At 49.4% G+C, this 15872-nt stretch overlaps 1 protein-coding gene across 2 annotated transcripts in view; it reads left to right on the forward strand.

The window, feature by feature from the left end:
- hspa12b (heat shock protein 12B) overlaps positions 1 to 15872 on the forward strand; it is a 45144-nt gene that overhangs the window by 10901 nt on the left and 18371 nt on the right. The window contains exons 2-9 of one of the 2 annotated variants that reach the window (XM_031791728.1): positions 401 to 502; positions 1012 to 1084; positions 1663 to 1750; positions 3416 to 3540; positions 3772 to 3958; positions 4450 to 4554; positions 4947 to 5063; positions 9901 to 10084. In XM_031791728.1, coding sequence (XP_031647588.1) covers positions 3437 to 3540; positions 3772 to 3958; positions 4450 to 4554; positions 4947 to 5063; positions 9901 to 10084 — 697 coding nt within the window. In that variant the 5' untranslated portion in view covers positions 401 to 502; positions 1012 to 1084; positions 1663 to 1750; positions 3416 to 3436. The remainder of the gene's footprint in view (positions 1 to 400; positions 503 to 1011; positions 1085 to 1662; positions 1751 to 3415; positions 3541 to 3771; positions 3959 to 4449; positions 4555 to 4946; positions 5064 to 9900; positions 10085 to 15872) is intronic. The other variant, XM_031791727.1, reaches the window with a different exon arrangement.

Below are 15872 nucleotides of genomic sequence, written 5' to 3' on the forward strand. Positions count from 1 at the left end.
TTGCCACCCATTCTAAAACTAACTGCAGCTCTTTGTTGAGTGTTGCAGTCATTTCAGTCGCTGTAGTAGCTGACGTGTATAGGGTTGCAGTCATTTCAGTCGCTGTAGTAGCTGACGTGTATAGTGTTGCAGTCATTTCAGTCGCTGTAGTAGCTGACGTGTATAGGGTTGCAGTCATTTCAGTCGCTGTAGTAGCTGACGTGTATAGGGTTGATTACTCAAAGCCAGTGGCATGTTGTTAGTAAAGATTGAATAAAGGAAGGGGCCTAGACAGCTACCCTGGGGAATTCCTGATTCTTCCATTAAAGAACATCCTCTGTATTCTGTTAGACAGGTAACTCTTTATCCACAATATAGCAGGGGGTGTAAAGCCATAACACATATGTTTTTCCATCAACAGACTACGATCGATAATGTCAGAAGCCGCAACTGAAGTCTAACAAAACAGCTCCCACAATCTTTTTTATCATCAATTTCTCTCAGCCAATCATCAATCATTTGTGTAAGTGCTGTGCTTGTTGAATGTCCTTCCCTCTAAGCGTGCTGAAAGTCTGTTGTTAATTTGTTTTCTGTAGAATAGTATTGAATCTGGGCAAACAAAATTTGGACATATCCCACTCACTCTGGGACACCCTAGGAGAGTGGGGTCATGGCCAGGGACGGCGACCCTGATGGCGACCCTGGAGTGGGTCAATTTCCTCGCTAAAGGGCACATCGACAGATTTTCACCTTGTCGGCTCAGGTTTTTGAATCAGTGACCTTTCAGTTACTGGCCCATCGCTCTTAAGCAGCAGGTAGCCTAGTGGTTAGAGTGTTGGTCCAGTAACCAAAAGGTTGCTGGATCGAATCCCCGAGCTGACAAGGTAAAAATCTGTCCTTCTACCCCTAAACAAGGTAGTTAAACCGAATGTTACCCGGTAGGCCGTCATTGTAAATAATAATGTGTTCTTAACTGACTTGCCTAGTTAAATAAAGGTAAAGAAGCATCTCTCTGTGTTTGTCCTCTCCCAGGCTGTCCTGGCCGTGGCAACCCTCATCATGGCCGACATCCTGCAGCCCGACATGAACAGCCTACAGGTCCCAGGTAAACACACACACACACGGTATCTTGGCATGGTATGTACTGTATAGGGTTAACACCACTCGTGTGTGTGTTCCTATCTGTCAACTTCTCCGGTGTGAATGAGGTCACCTCGCTCCCTTTGGGAATATCACAACATTCCACTCCGTGGACGGAAAGACACTTTAGTGTGTTTACACCTCAACGTTCTGATACCGTAATCACCATGGCGATATAGCATACAGACGTTCCTGGGATAGGAGCATTGCTTCTGGAACCTTGGAATCATATCCTGGAATACAGCACTTGGAATTTATGTTCCGTGTTCGAAAAATGATGGAATACTCGTGTATGTGTCACAACAGTGTGTATGTGTATGGATAATGTCACGTCACTGTTTTCCACAGATAACAGAAATTCCCAGTGCACAGACAGGCTTCATAAAACAAGCTTGGTCCTCTAATTTGAGTTGTCTGACGAAACATCCCTTTGACTTTCTCAATAGTCTGCCTGTCTTTGTATAGATCTGTTAGACATCTGTACCCAGAAAGTAGCTAATGAAAAGAATTCTCAGCATTTCTCCGCCCCTCCCACTCTCTTAGGTGAAAACACCGTATATCAGCTCCCTCCTCTCCCTCAGTCGGACGAAATGACTGCAGCATCGCACCCCTCACACCCTCAGCCTCTCCGGTAAGATCTCCCCCTCCTCACCCCCTTCCCTCACCCCCTAGACATCAAATCCTCACCCCCTAGCCCCTCACCCTTTAATCATCCGCTCATATCCCTCACCCCCTAGCCCCTCACCCTTTAATCATCCGCTCATATCCCTCACCCCCTAGCCCCTCACCCTTTAATCCCCCGCTCATATCCCTCACCCCCTAGCCCCTCACCCTTTAATCCCCCGCTCATATCCCTCACCCCCCTAGCCCCTCACCCTTTAATCCCCCGCTCATATCCCTCACCCCCTAGCCCCTCACCCTTTAATCCCCCGCTCATATCCCTCACCCCCTAGCCCCTCACCCCCTCTCATTCTCCAGTAAGACCACCACATCTTCACATAGTACAAAATAAATTGAGATGGTGCAGGCACTTCCACATGTTTCTTTATAGATCTGGCTTAATGAGAGTTTCTAATCCACAACGACATGGTCATCTGGGGATGACAAACACTGCTTTATCTCTACCAGTGAAGAACAATCTCTCAATCAACACACACCCTGTCCAACAACACACACCCTGTCCAACAACACACACCCTGTCCAACAACACACACCCTGTCACATACCCTGTCCAACAACACATACCCTGTCCAACAACAACACACACCCTGTCCAACAACACACACCCTGTCACATACCCTGTCCAACAACACATACCCTGTCCAACAACAACACACACCCTGTCCAACAACACACACCCTGTCACATACCCTGTCCAACAACACACACCCTGTCCAACAACACATACACTATCTCAAGTCAACATAGATACTTTCCATCAACATACTTTGAGGCTTGGTCAGTGCAGAGGTGGATATTTCCAGTTCACTTACTGTAAGTTACTGACTGGGCAACATCACAGAAGTAAATCATTGAGAACTATTTACTCTGTTTAGTATTTAGCTATTAAACCTGAATGCCTCGGAAAGCAATTAAGCTGTTATCATATTTTGATAGAAAGGAGTGTTGAGTCCTGTCAGTACCAGCATACCTCACACACACTCTCCCCTCTCTCTCCCCCCCGCTTTTCTCTCCTCTCTCCCTCTCCTCTCTTCCTCTATCCCCTGCTTTTCTCTCTTCTCTCCCTCTCCTCTCTCTCTCCCCCGTCCCTCTCCTCTCCCTCTCCTTTCTCTCTCCCCCGCTTTTCTCTCCTCTCTCCCTCTCCTCTCTCTCTCTCTCTCTCTCTCTCCACTCTCCCTCTCCTTTCTCTCTCTCCTCTCTCCTCTCTCCCTCTCCTCTCTCCCTCGCCCTCTCCTCTCTCCCTCCCCTCTCTCCCTCCCCTCTCCCCTCTCCCCTCTCTCCCTCCCCTCTCCCCTCTCTCCTCTCTCTCTCCACTCTCCCTCTCCTTTCTTTCTCCCCTCTCCCTCTCCTCTCTCCCTCCCCTTTCTCCTCTCTCCCTCTGCTGTCCCTGTCCTCTCTCCCTCCCCTCTCTCTTCTCTGCTCTCTCCCTCTCCTCTCTCTCTCTCCTCTCCTCTCTCCCTCCCCTCTCCACGCTCTCCCTCCCCTCCCCTCTCCGCTCTCTCCCTCCCCTCTCTCCCTCTCTATTCTCCCTCTCCTCTCTCCCTCTTTATTCTCCGCCCCACCCACACACACACAGAACTTCATCAGTGTCTCTCTCTCTACCCTCTCTCTCCAGAGACCGGAGGCCAGATCCAGGATGGATCATCCGTTCACTGTGGTGGTAGCTATAGACTTTGGAACCACCTCCAGCGGCTACGCATTCAGCTTCACACAAGACCCAGAGGCTATTCACATGATGAGGTATGTGGACACACACACATGCACACACTCACATGTCACCACCTCCAGCGGCTACACAAGTGTGTGTGTGTGTGCGTGTGTGTACGCGTGTGCATTCGTGCGTTGATATCCTCAATTCTGTATGACATCACAGCATCTCGAACTACATGTAGATTACACCATCCCATGTCTGCAAGTCAACCAAACTCACTCCCTCATTTGATTGACCGCTGTCTCATCCACTCTCTGCAGGCGCTGGGAGGGCGGGGACCCGGGCGTAGCCAACCAGAAGAGCCCCACGTCCCTGTTATTGACCCCTGAGTTGAAGTTCCATAGTTTTGGGTTTGCTGCCAGAGACAACTATCATGATCTGGATCCTGAAGAGGCTCAACACTGGCTCTACTTCGACAAGTTCAAAATGAAGATACATAGTACCACTGTAAGATGGGAGGGAGGGAGGGAGGGAGGGAGGGAGGGAGGGAGGGAGGGAGGGAGGGAGGGAGGGAGGGAGGGAGGGAGGGAGGGAGGGAGGGAGGGAGGGAGGGAGGGAGGGAGGGAGGGAAGAGAGATTCAGGGGGAGGGAAATAGAGATAAGATAAGGGAGGGACAGAGGAATGGAGGGGGTCATTGTGAGGAAAACCACGAAGGGAAGAATGACAAGGAGAGAGATGAGCGTAAGGATGTAAAGAGGTTGTAGAAATATCAAGGGAGAAGAGAAGAGGGGAGAAGGAGTACAGCATTAAAGAGTATCAGACAGATGTTGTGTATTGTGTTTTGCAGCAGCTTTACAGCAAATTGTCTTGGTTTCCTGCAGAACCTCACCTGTTGTGTTTTGCAGCAGTTTTACAGCAAATTGTCTTGGTTTCCTGCAGAACCTCACCTGTTGTGTTTTGCAGCAGTTTTACAGCAGTGTGTCTTGGTTTACTGCAGGATCTGACAATGGAGACGGAGCTGGAAGCGGTGAGTGGGAGGAAGGTGAGGGCCATCGATGTATTCTCTCACGCTCTCCGGTTCTTCAGAGTACACGCCCTGAAGGTACGACCCCTGACCTCTAACCCCTGATTGCTAATTAACAACACAGAGAAGAGTTTAGAAAGAGTGAGATGAAGAGAGAAGTTAACTCTACATGTGAATATAGTGGGAGGAGAGTAGAGAGATAAAGGAGAGGAGATGGAAGGAAGAAGGAGGAGGAGGAGGGGAAAAGAGAAGAGTATGGGAGGAGAGTAGGAAAGCAGAGGTGGAATGTGGCAGTATTCCAGACCTCCAAAAGCAGAGCCTGTGGTGAGGTCGGAATGTCACGGGGCGGTCAGGAATAACTGTTCCGACCTTAAGATGCTCCCAATGCAGGATCCTAAACCTCCACTAATACATCAGATTATTCTGTCTGTCTGTCTGTCTGTTTGTTTTGTCGTCTGTCTGTCTTCTAGGAGGTGAAGGACCAGTCTTCGTCGCTACTGGAGGGAGATGAGGTGAGATGGGTGATCACTGTTCCTGCTGTGTGGAGACAACCAGCCAAACAGTTCATGAGAGAGGCTGCCTATCTGGTGAGATATCTCACACACACACACACACACACACACACACACACACACACACACACACACACACACACACACACACACACACACACACACACAACCTGGCCCTGGAGGAAGACTGCATGTATGGAGATCCCATCGTTCCCAAGACCTACATGTAGACAACCGGCAATGGAGCCAACCAGTTTATTTGAAACACAATGCTGTCTATTCTATGCATAACTAGTTTTCTATGACAATCTCAGGCTACATCGAAATTTTAACACTAAAATAAGGGAATATATTCAGGTTTTTTCACTCACTCACTCACTCACACACTCACTCACTCACTCACTCACACACTCACTCACACACTCACTCACTCACTCACTCACTCACTCACTCACACACTCACTCACACACTCACTCACTCACACACACACACTCACTCACTCACTCACACACTCACTCACACACTCACTCACACACTCACACACACACACACTCACTCACACACTCACTCACACACTCACTCTCACACTCACTCACTCACTCACTCACTCACACACACACTCACTCACTCACTCACTCACACACTCACTCACACTCACTCACACTCACTCACTCACTCACTCACTCACTCACACACACACTCACTCACTCACTCACTCACACACTCACACACTCACTCACTCACACACTCACTCACACACTCACTCACTCACTCACTCACACACTCACTCACTCGACATTTTAACACTAAAATAAGGGAATATATTCAGGTTTTTTCACTCACTCACACACTCACTCACACACTCACTCACTCACTCACTCACTCACTCACACACTCACTCACACTCACACACTCACACACTCACTCACTCACTCACTCACTCACTCACTCACTCACACTCTCACACACTCTCTCTCTCTCTCTCACCTTGATGAATGTTAATATGGCGTCACAGGTCTCCCTCTCATCTCTCTCCGTTCCCATTGATGTATGCTGTGATAAGGACCCTACATTCCTATCGAGCCATGCAGACTTCCTACTGCTGGGAGGGAGGGATGAGGTGGGGTCGGTAGAGATGACGCAGACTGAAGGACTGTGGGAGCAGTAGAGGGCTTAAATTAAATTAGGATTGTACAGCATGTCAAGAGACTCTCACACACGTTCACGACAACAGTATGTGTGTGAGACGTGGAGTCTCTCTTCAGAATTCAGGATTATTTCTACATTTAGATCCACACTTCTTTCGCCTGAGTCTCAAAACCTTCACCACCATGTTCTGGATCCAACCTCTCTCTGTTCTGGGTCCCAAACCTCTCTCTGTTATGGTCCCAAACCTATCTCTGTTCTAGGTCCCAAACCTCTCTCTGTTATGGTCCCAAACCTATCTCTGTTATGGGTCCCAAACCTCTCTCTGTTATGGGTCCCAAACCTCTCTCTGTTATGGGTCCCAAACCTCTCTCTGTTCTGGGTCCCAATACTCTCTCTGTTCTGGGTCAAACCTCTCTCTGTTATGGGTCCCAAACCTCTCTCTGTTCTGGGTCCCAATACTCTCTCTGTTATGGGTCCCAATACTCTCTCTGTTATGGGTCCCAAACCTCTCTCTGTTCTGGGTCCCAAACCTCTCTCTGTTCTGGGTTCAACCTCTCTCTGTTCTGGGTTCAACCTCTCTCTCTTCTGGGTTCAATCTCTCTCTGTTCTGGGTCCCAAACTTCTCTCTTCTGGGTTCAACCTCTCTCTGTTCTGGGTCCCAAACCTCTCTCTGTTCTGGGTCCCAAACCTCTCTCTCTTCTGGGTCCCAAACCTCTCGCTCTTCTGGGTCCCAAACCTCTCTCTCTTCTGGGTTCAACCTCTCTCTGTTCTGGGGCCAAACCTGTCCTCTTCCTCCTCCCTCGGCTTTCCCTCCATGTTCCAGTGTGGCTCCAATCCTGGATGGCTGGGTGGTGTATTTCCTGCTCATGGTGATGTCATTGGGTTGAACAATCAGGGAGACCGGCATACAAACACAGGAAACCACTCCTGGAGTCTCAACCCTCTCAACCCTCCCCTATAGCCTCAACCCTCTCAACCCTCCCCAAGCCCACATCTCTACTCAACTCATCTACTTTCCTACCACTCCCCCATCCCTCCCCTCCACTCTCCTCTCTTTACTCTCTCCTCTCTTTACTCTCTCCTCTCTTTACTCTCTCCTCTCTTTACTCTCTCCTCTCTTTACTCTCTCCTCTCCCCAGCACTCCCCTCCTCTTGCTTCACAACCCGTCAGGACAACCCCTCTCCTCTCAGTCCAGCTCTGTCAGGACAACCCCTCTCCTCTCAGTCCAGCTCTGTCAGGACAACCCCTCTCCTCTCAGTCCAGCTCTGTCAGGACAACCCCTCTCCTCTCAGTCCAGCTCTGTCAGGACAACCCCTCTCCTCTCAGTCCAGCTCTGTCAGGACAACCCCTCTCCTCTCAGTCCAGCTCTGTCAGGACAACCCCTCTCCTCTCAGTCCAGCTCTGTCAGGACAACCCCTCTCCTCTCAGTCCAGCTCTGTCAGGACAACCCCTCTCCTCTCAGTCCAGCTCTGTCAGGACAACCCCTCTCCTCTTAGTTCAGCTCTGTCAGGACAACCCCTCCTCTCAGTCCAGCTCTGTCAGGACAATCCCTCTCCTCTCAGTTCAGCTCTGTCAGGACAACCCCTCTCCTCTCAGTCCAGCTCTGTCAGGACAACCCCTCTCCTCTCAGTTCAGCTCTGTCAGGACAACCCCTCTCCTCTCAGTTCAGCTCTGTCAGGACAACCCCTCTCCTCTCAGTCCAGCTCTGTCAGGACAACCCCTCTCCTCTCAGTCCAGCTCTGTCAGGACAACCCCTCTCCTCTCAGTCCAGCTCTGTCAGGACAATCCCTCTCCTCTCAGTCCAGCTCTGTCAGGACAACCCCTCTCCTCTCAGTCCAGCTCTGTCAGGACAACCCCTCTCCTCTCAGTTCAGCTCTGTCAGGACAACCCCTCTCCTCTCAGTTCAGCTCTGTCAGGACAACCCCTCTCCTCTCAGTCCAGCTCTGTCAGGACAACCCCTCTCCTCTTAGTTCAGCTCTGTCAGGACAACCCCTCTCCTCTCAGTTCAGCTCTGTCAGGACAACCCCTCTCCTCTCAGTCCAGCTCTGTCAGGACAACCCCTCTCCTCTCAGTCCAGCTCTGTTAGGACAACCCCTCTCCTCTCAGTTCAGCTCTGTCAGGACAACCCCTCTCCTCTCAGTCCAGCTCTGTCAGGACAACCCCTCTCCTCTCAGTCCAGCTCTGTCAGGACAACCCCTCTCCTCTCAGTCCAGCTCTGTCAGGACAATTCCTCTCCTCTCAGTCCAGCTCTGTCAGGACAACCCCTCTCCTCTCAGTCCAGCTCTGTCAGGACAACCCCTCTCCTCTCAGTTCAGCTCTGTCAGGACAACCCCTCTCCTCTCAGTCCAGCTCTGTCAGGACAACCCCTCTCCTCTCAGTCCAGCTCTGTCAGGACAACCCCTCTCCTCTCAGTCCAGCTCTGTCAGGACAACCCATCTGCTCACCCTCTACAACCCCAGTCCAGCTCTGTCAGGACAACCCATCTGCTCTCCTCTCCAACCCCCATCCAGCTCTGTCAGGACAACCCATCTGCTCTCCTCTCCAACCCCCATCCAGCTCTGTCAGGACAACCAATCTGCTCACCCTCTACAACCCCAGTCCAGCTCTGTCAGGACAACCCATCTGCTCACCCTCTACAACCCCAGTCCAGCTCTGTCAGGACAACCCATCTGCTCACCCTCTACAACCCCAGTCCAGCTCTGTCAGGACAACCCATCTGCTCACCCTCTACCAACCCCAGTCCAGCTCTGTCAGGACAACCCATCTGCTCACCCTCTACAACCCCAGTCCAGCTCTGTCAGGACAACCCCCCTCTAATCTCTTACTCAAATCCCCCTACAATTTGACTCCTGCTCCATTTACCAAAGCCTCACTTTACCTCAGTCACTTTACCTCAGTCACTTTACCTCAGTCACTTTACCTCAGTCACTTTACCTCAGTCACTTACCTCAGTCACTTTACCTCAGTCACTTTACCTCAGTCACTTTACCTCAGTCACTTTACCTCAGTCACTTTACCTCAGCCACTTTACCTCAGTCACTTTACCTCAGTCACTTTACCTCAGTCACTTTACCTCAGTCACTTACCTCAGTCACTTTACCTCAGTCACTTTACCTCAGTCACTTTACCTCAGTCACTTTACCTCAGTCACTTTACCTCAGTCACTTTACCTCAGTCACTTTACCTCAGTCACTTTACCTCAGTCACTTTACCTCAGTCACTTTACCTCAGTCACTTTACCTCAGTCACTTTACCTCAGTCACTTTACCTCAGTCACTTTACCTCAGTCACTTTACCTCAGTCACTTTACCTCAGTCACTTTACCTCAGTCACTTTACCTCAGTCACTTTACCTCAGTCACTTTTGCCAAAAACCCAACAATTATTTATATTGAAACAACTTTATTTGAATCCATAAATCACACACGGTCTATCTCTGTTTATCTAATCCTAAAATGTTTAGGTTCAGCAGCTGTCTTACTCCATCACCCCTCTAACTATACATACCCTCTCTAACCCCCACTGTGCATACCCTCTCCAACCCCCACTATGCATACCCCCTCTAACCCACAATGTGCATACTCTAACCCCCACTATACATACCTTCCCTAACCCCCACTATACATAGCCCCTCTAACCCCCTCTATGCATACCCCCTCTAACCCCCACTATTCAGGCTGATCTTGTCTGAGGCTTAGAACCTCTCTCTGTCTCTCTCTAAAACCTTATATTTAGATTAAACCTCCCTCTGACTCTCTCTAGGCTGGTCTGGTATCTCCTGACACTCCAGAACAGCTCCTGATAGCTCTCGAACCTGAAGCAGCTTCCATCTACTGTCGCAAGCTCCGCCTACACCAGGTGATTGACCTGAGCCTCCGGCCAATGACCAATGGTCTCAGCTTGGAGAGCGACGGGTCCCGCCCTTTTGACTCCAGCTTCAGACAAGGTGAGAGAGAGAGAGAGAGAGAGAGAGAGAGACAGAAGGAAAGAGAGAGAGAGAGAGAGAGAGAGACAGAAGGAAAGAGAGAGAGAGAGAGAGAGAGAGAGAGAGAGAGAGAGAGAGAGAGAGAGAGAGACAGAAGGAAAGAGAGAGAGAGAGAGAGAGAGAGCGAGAGAGAGAGTGTAATGTATCTGGCTTTGCCTTGAATGACTGTTTGCCTGTGTGTGTGCTGCTACAGAAGTGCAGAATTATGTGTGTGTATTTTGTGTGAATGGACATACACCCACCCACACACACAGGATATTGTAATTGGAACAAGATGCTGTGAGCCCATGATCTCACCCACACTGTCCCGTTAGCTTTCTCTCATCTCTTTCTTTCTCAAACACTGTAACGGCCTCAAATCATGGTTAAAACTATCATGTTGATGTCATGAATGGTCGGTCCTTGCGTCCGTAGCTCTGTCTATGAAATTGAGAGTGGTTACATTCCTCCAGCCCGATCCCTCAGCTGTTTACCAATACATTGGCAGGGACTCCTCTTTGTTGTTGTTTGAACTGCAGATTGCCCTTTTAAACATCATCATTTGTATGTTTCTTTCCTCCCGTTTCCCCCTCTCTTTCCTCCCGTTTCCTCCTCTCTTTCCTCCCGTTTCCTCCTCTCTTTCCTCCCGTTTCCTCATCTCTTTCCTCCCGTTTCCTCATCTCTTCCTCCCGTTTCCTCCTCTCTTTCCTCCTCTGTTTCCTCCCATTTCCTCCTCTTTCCTCCTCTCTTTCCTCCCGTTTCCTCCTCTGTTTCCTCACGTTTCCTCCTCTCTTTCCTCCTCTCTTTCCTCCTCTGTTTGCTCTCGTTTCCTCATCTCTTTCCTTCCGTTTCCTCCTCTGTTTCCTCCCGTTTCCTCCTCTCTTTCCTCCCGTTTCCTCCTCTGTTTCCTCCCGTTTCCTCCTCTCTTTCCTCCTCTCTTTCCTCCCGTTTCCTCATCTCTTTCCTTCCGTTTCCTCCTCTGTTTCCTCCCGTTTCCTCCTCTCTTTCCTCCTCTGTTTCCTCCCGTGTCCTCCTCTCTTTCCTCCCGTTTCCTCATCTCTTTCCTCCCGTTTCCTCCTCTCTTTCCTCCCGTTTCCTCCTCTCTTTCCTCCCGTTTCCTCCTCTCTTTCCTTCTCTGTTTCCTCCTCTGTTTCATCCTGTTTCCTCCCGTTTCCTCCTCTCTTTCCTCCTCTCTTTCCTCCTCTCTTTCCTCCCCTGTTTGCTCCCGTTTCCTCATCTCTTTCCTTCCGTTTCCTCCTCTGTTTCCTCCCGTTTCCTCCTCTCTTTCCTCCTCCCTTTCCTCCTCTTTCCTCCCATTTCCTCCTCTCTTTCCTCCCATTTCCTCCTCTGTTTCCTCCTCTGTTTCCCCCCGTTTCCTCCTCTGTTTCCTCCCGTTTCCTCCTCTGTTTCCTCCCATTTCCTCATCTCTTTGTGCTTATGTTGTAAGACAGCCTTAGAAGCTGTTAGCTAGTGAAAACAAATTCTTATTTACAATGTCTCTCTCTCTCTCTCAATTCAATTTCAATTTAAGGGCTTTATTGGCATGGAATATATATATTTACATTGCCAAAGCAAGAAAAATAGACAATAAACAAAAGTGAAATAAAAAATTGACAATAACTTTACACTCAAGAAAGTTCCAAAAGAATAAAGACATTGTAAATGTCCTATTATGTCTTTATACAATGTTGTAATGATGTGCAAATACAAACGGGAAAATAAATAAACATAAATATGGGTTGTATTTACAATGGTGTTTGTTCTTCACTGGTTGCCCTTTTCTTGTGGCAACAAGGTCACAAATATTGCTGCTGTGATGGCACACTGTGGTATTTCACCCAGTAGATATGGGAGTTTATCAAAATTGGATTTGTTTTCAAATTCTTTGTGGGTCTGTGTAATCTGAGGGAAATATGTGTCTCTATGGTCATACATTGGGCAGGAGGTTAGGAAGTGCAGTTCAGTTTCCACCTCATTTTGTGGGCAGTGAGCACATAGCCGGTCTTCTCTTGAGCGCAAGGTCTGCCTACGGCGGCCTTTCTCAATAGCAAGGCTATGCTCACTGAGTCTGTACATAGTCAAAGCTTTCCTTAAGTTTGGGTCAGAAATAGCATTCTAGTTTGCTCTGTTTTGTGTGAATTCCTTCCAACGTGTCAAGTTATTATCTTCTTGTTTTCTCATGATTTGGTTGGGTCTAATTGTGCTTGCTTAGGGGACTCTTCTCCAGGTTCATCTCTCTGTAGATAATGGCTTTGTTATGCATGGTTTGGGAATCACTTCCTTTTAGATTTAACAGCTTTTTTCTAGATTTTGATCGTAAGCGGGTGTCGGCCTAGTTCTGCTCTGCATGCATTATTTGGTGTTTTACGTTGTACACGGAGGATATTTTTGCAGAATTCTGTATGCAGAGTCTCAATTTGGTGTTTGTCCCATTTTGTGAAGTCTTGGTTGGTGAGCGACCCCAGACCCCAGACCTCACAACTATAAAGGGCAATGGGTTCTATAACTGATTCAAGTATTTTTAGCCAGATCCTAATTGGTATGTTGATTTTTATGTTCCTTTTGATGGCATAGAAGGCCCATCTTGCTTTGCCTCTCAGATCGTTTACAGCTTTGTGGAAGTTACATGTGGCACGGATATTTAGGCTGAGGTATGTATAGTTTTTTGTGTGCTCTAGGGCAATGGTGTCTAGATGGAATTTGTATACGTGGTCCTGGCAACTGGACCATTTTTGGAACACCATTATTTTTGTTTTACTGAGATTTACTGTCAGGGCCCAGGTCTGGGCCCACAGAATCTGTGCAGAAGATGTAGGTGCTGCTGTCGGCCCTCCTTGGTTGGGGACAGATCTAGGTGCTGCTGTCGGCCCTCCTTGGTTGGGGACAGATCTAGGTGCTGCTGTAGGCCCTCCTTGGTTGGGGACAGATCTAGGTGCTGCTGTAGGCCCTCCTTGGTTGGGGACAGATCTAGGTGCTGCTGTAGGCCCTCCTTGGTTGGGGACAGATCTAGGTGCTGCTGTAGGCCCTCCTTGGTTGGGGACAGATCTAGGTGCTGCTGTAGGCCCTCCTTGGTTGGGGACAGATCTAGGTGCTGCTGTAGGCCCTCCTTGGTTGGGGACAGATCTAGGTGCTGCTGTAGGCCCTCCTTGGTTGGGGACAGATCTAGGTGCTGCTGTAGGCCCTCCTTGGTTGGGGACAGATCTAGGTGCTGCTGTAGGCCCTCCTTGGTTGGGGACAGATCTAGGTGCTGCTGTAGGCCCTCCTTGGTTGGGGACAGATCTAGGTGCTGCTGTAGGCCCTCCTTGGTTGGGGACAGATCTAGGTGCTGCTGTAGGCCCTCCTTGGTTGGGGACAGATCTAGGTGCTGCTGTAGGCCCTCCTTGGTTGGGGACAGATCTAGGTGCTGCTGTAGGCCCTCCTTGGTTGGGGACAGATCTAGGTGCTGCTGTAGGCCCTCCTTGGTTGGGGACAGATCTAGGTGCTGCTGTAGGCCCTCCTTGGTTGGGGACAGATCTAGGTGCTGCTGTAGGCCCTCCTTGGTTGGGGACAGATCTAGGTGCTGCTGTCGGCCCTCCTTGGTTGGGGACAGATCTAGGTGCTGCTGTAGGCCCTCCTTGGTTGGGGACAGATCTAGGTGCTGCTGTAGGCCCTCCTTGGTTGGGGACAGATCTAGGTGCTGCTGTAGGCCCTCCTTGGTTGGGGACAGATCTAGGTGCTGCTGTAGGCCCTCCTTGATTGGGGACAGATCTAGGTGCTGCTGTAGGCCCTCCTTGGTTGGGGACAGAAGCACCAGAAGTGGAAATGAATATGTCATTCTCAAAGCATTTGGCCACGACTGGAGTTCATTCAGTGTAGCTGGAGAATCCAGTGGGTTCTGGTAGTCTTTAATAGTTGATTCTAAGATTTGTATTTGATCATGTTTTTTATTTTACCTTTATTTTACTAGGCAAGCCAGTTAAGAACAAATTCTTATTTTCAATGACGGCCTAGGAACAGTGGGTTAACTGCCTGTTCAGGGACAGAATGACAGATTTGTACCTTGTCAGCTCGGGGATTTGAACTTGCAACCTTTCGGTTACTAGTCCAACGCTCTAACCACTAGGCTACCCTGCCGCCCCTACACTCTAACCACTAGGCTACCCTGCCGCCTCTACACTCTAACCACTAGGCTACCCTGCCGCCACTCCACTCTAACCACTAGGCTACCCTGCCGCCACTCCACTCTAACCACTAGGCTACCCTGCCGCCACTCCACTCTAACCACTAGGCTACCCTGCCGCCACTCCACTCTAACCACTAGGCTTCCCTGCCGCCACTCTACTCTAACCACTAGGCTACCCTGCCGCCTCTACACTCTAACCACTAGGCTACCCTGCCGCCACTCCACTCTAACCACTAGGCTACCCTGCCGCCACTCCACTCTAACCACTAGGCTACCCTGCCGCCACTCCACTCTAACCACTAGGCTACCCTGCCGCCACTCCACTCTAACCACTAGGCTACCCTGCCGCCACTCCACTCTAACCACTAGGCTACCCTGCCGCCACTCCACTCTAACCACTAGGCTACCCTGCCGCCTCTACACTCTAACCACTAGGCTACCCTGCCGCCACTCCACTCTAACCACTAGGCTACCCTGCCGCCACTCCACTCTAACCACTAGGCTACCCTGCCGCCACTCCACTCTAACCACTAGGCTACCCTGCCGCCACTCCACTCTAACCACTAGGCTACCCTGCCGCCACTCCACTCTAACCACTAGGCTACCCTGCCGCCACTCCACTCTAACCACTAGGCTACCTGCCGCCCAAACAGCATGTTGTTGCTGTTTGTTCTTTTGTTCTTTTGTTATAGAGAAGTAGTCTATCCATACATCTCCGTTTTGGATAGATAACTGTTTGTGTTGTTGTTTGTTTTCCAATTTCCCCGAAGTGGTTAGATTTTTTTTGTTGATAAAGTAGTCTACAGTACTACTGCCAAGAAATTAGCTATAGGTGTGCCTACCATAGGAGACCCCTCAAAGCCTACCATTGACTATGTTGCAGGAGTTGTGACACGTTTTTGTTGGTTATGTTATCGTAGTTGTGTCTAGGGAGGCAAATGGGGGGAGAGAATGCTGTCACCTTCAGGTAGGTGTTTGTCCCCCTGTGTGCTGAGGGTGTCAGGTTCTTGTCCAGTTCTGGCATTTCTACCTTTATTTAACCAGGTAGGCTAGTTGAGAACACCTTTATTTAACCAGGTAGGCTAGTTGAGAACACCTTTATTTAACCAGGTAGGCTAGTTGAGAACACCTTTATTTAACCAGGTAGGCTAGTTGAGAACACCTTTATTTAACCAGGTAGGCTAGTTGAGAACACCTTTATTTAACCAGGTAGGCTAGTTGAGAACACCTTTATTTAACCAGGTAGGCTAGTTGAGAACACCTTTATTTAACCAGGTAGGCTAGTTGAGAACACCTTTATTTAACCAGGTAGGCTGGTTGAGAACACCTTTATTTAACCAGGTAGGCTAGTTGAGAACACCTTTATTTAACCAGGTCAGCTAGTTGAGAACACCTTTATTTAACCAGGTAGGCTAGTTGAGAACACCTTTATTTAACCAGGTAGGCTAGTTGAGAACACCTTTATTTAACCAGGTAGGCTAGTTGAGAACACCTTTATTTAACCAGGTAGGCTAGTTGAGAACACCTTTATTTAACCAGGTAGGCTGGTTGAGAACACCTTTATTTAACCAGGTAGGCTAGTTGAGAACACCTTTATTTAACCAGGTA

The sequence above is a fragment of the Oncorhynchus kisutch genome, linkage group LG16, assembly GCF_002021735.2.
Source record: "Oncorhynchus kisutch isolate 150728-3 linkage group LG16, Okis_V2, whole genome shotgun sequence".
Lineage (NCBI taxonomy): Eukaryota > Metazoa > Chordata > Actinopteri > Salmoniformes > Salmonidae > Oncorhynchus > Oncorhynchus kisutch.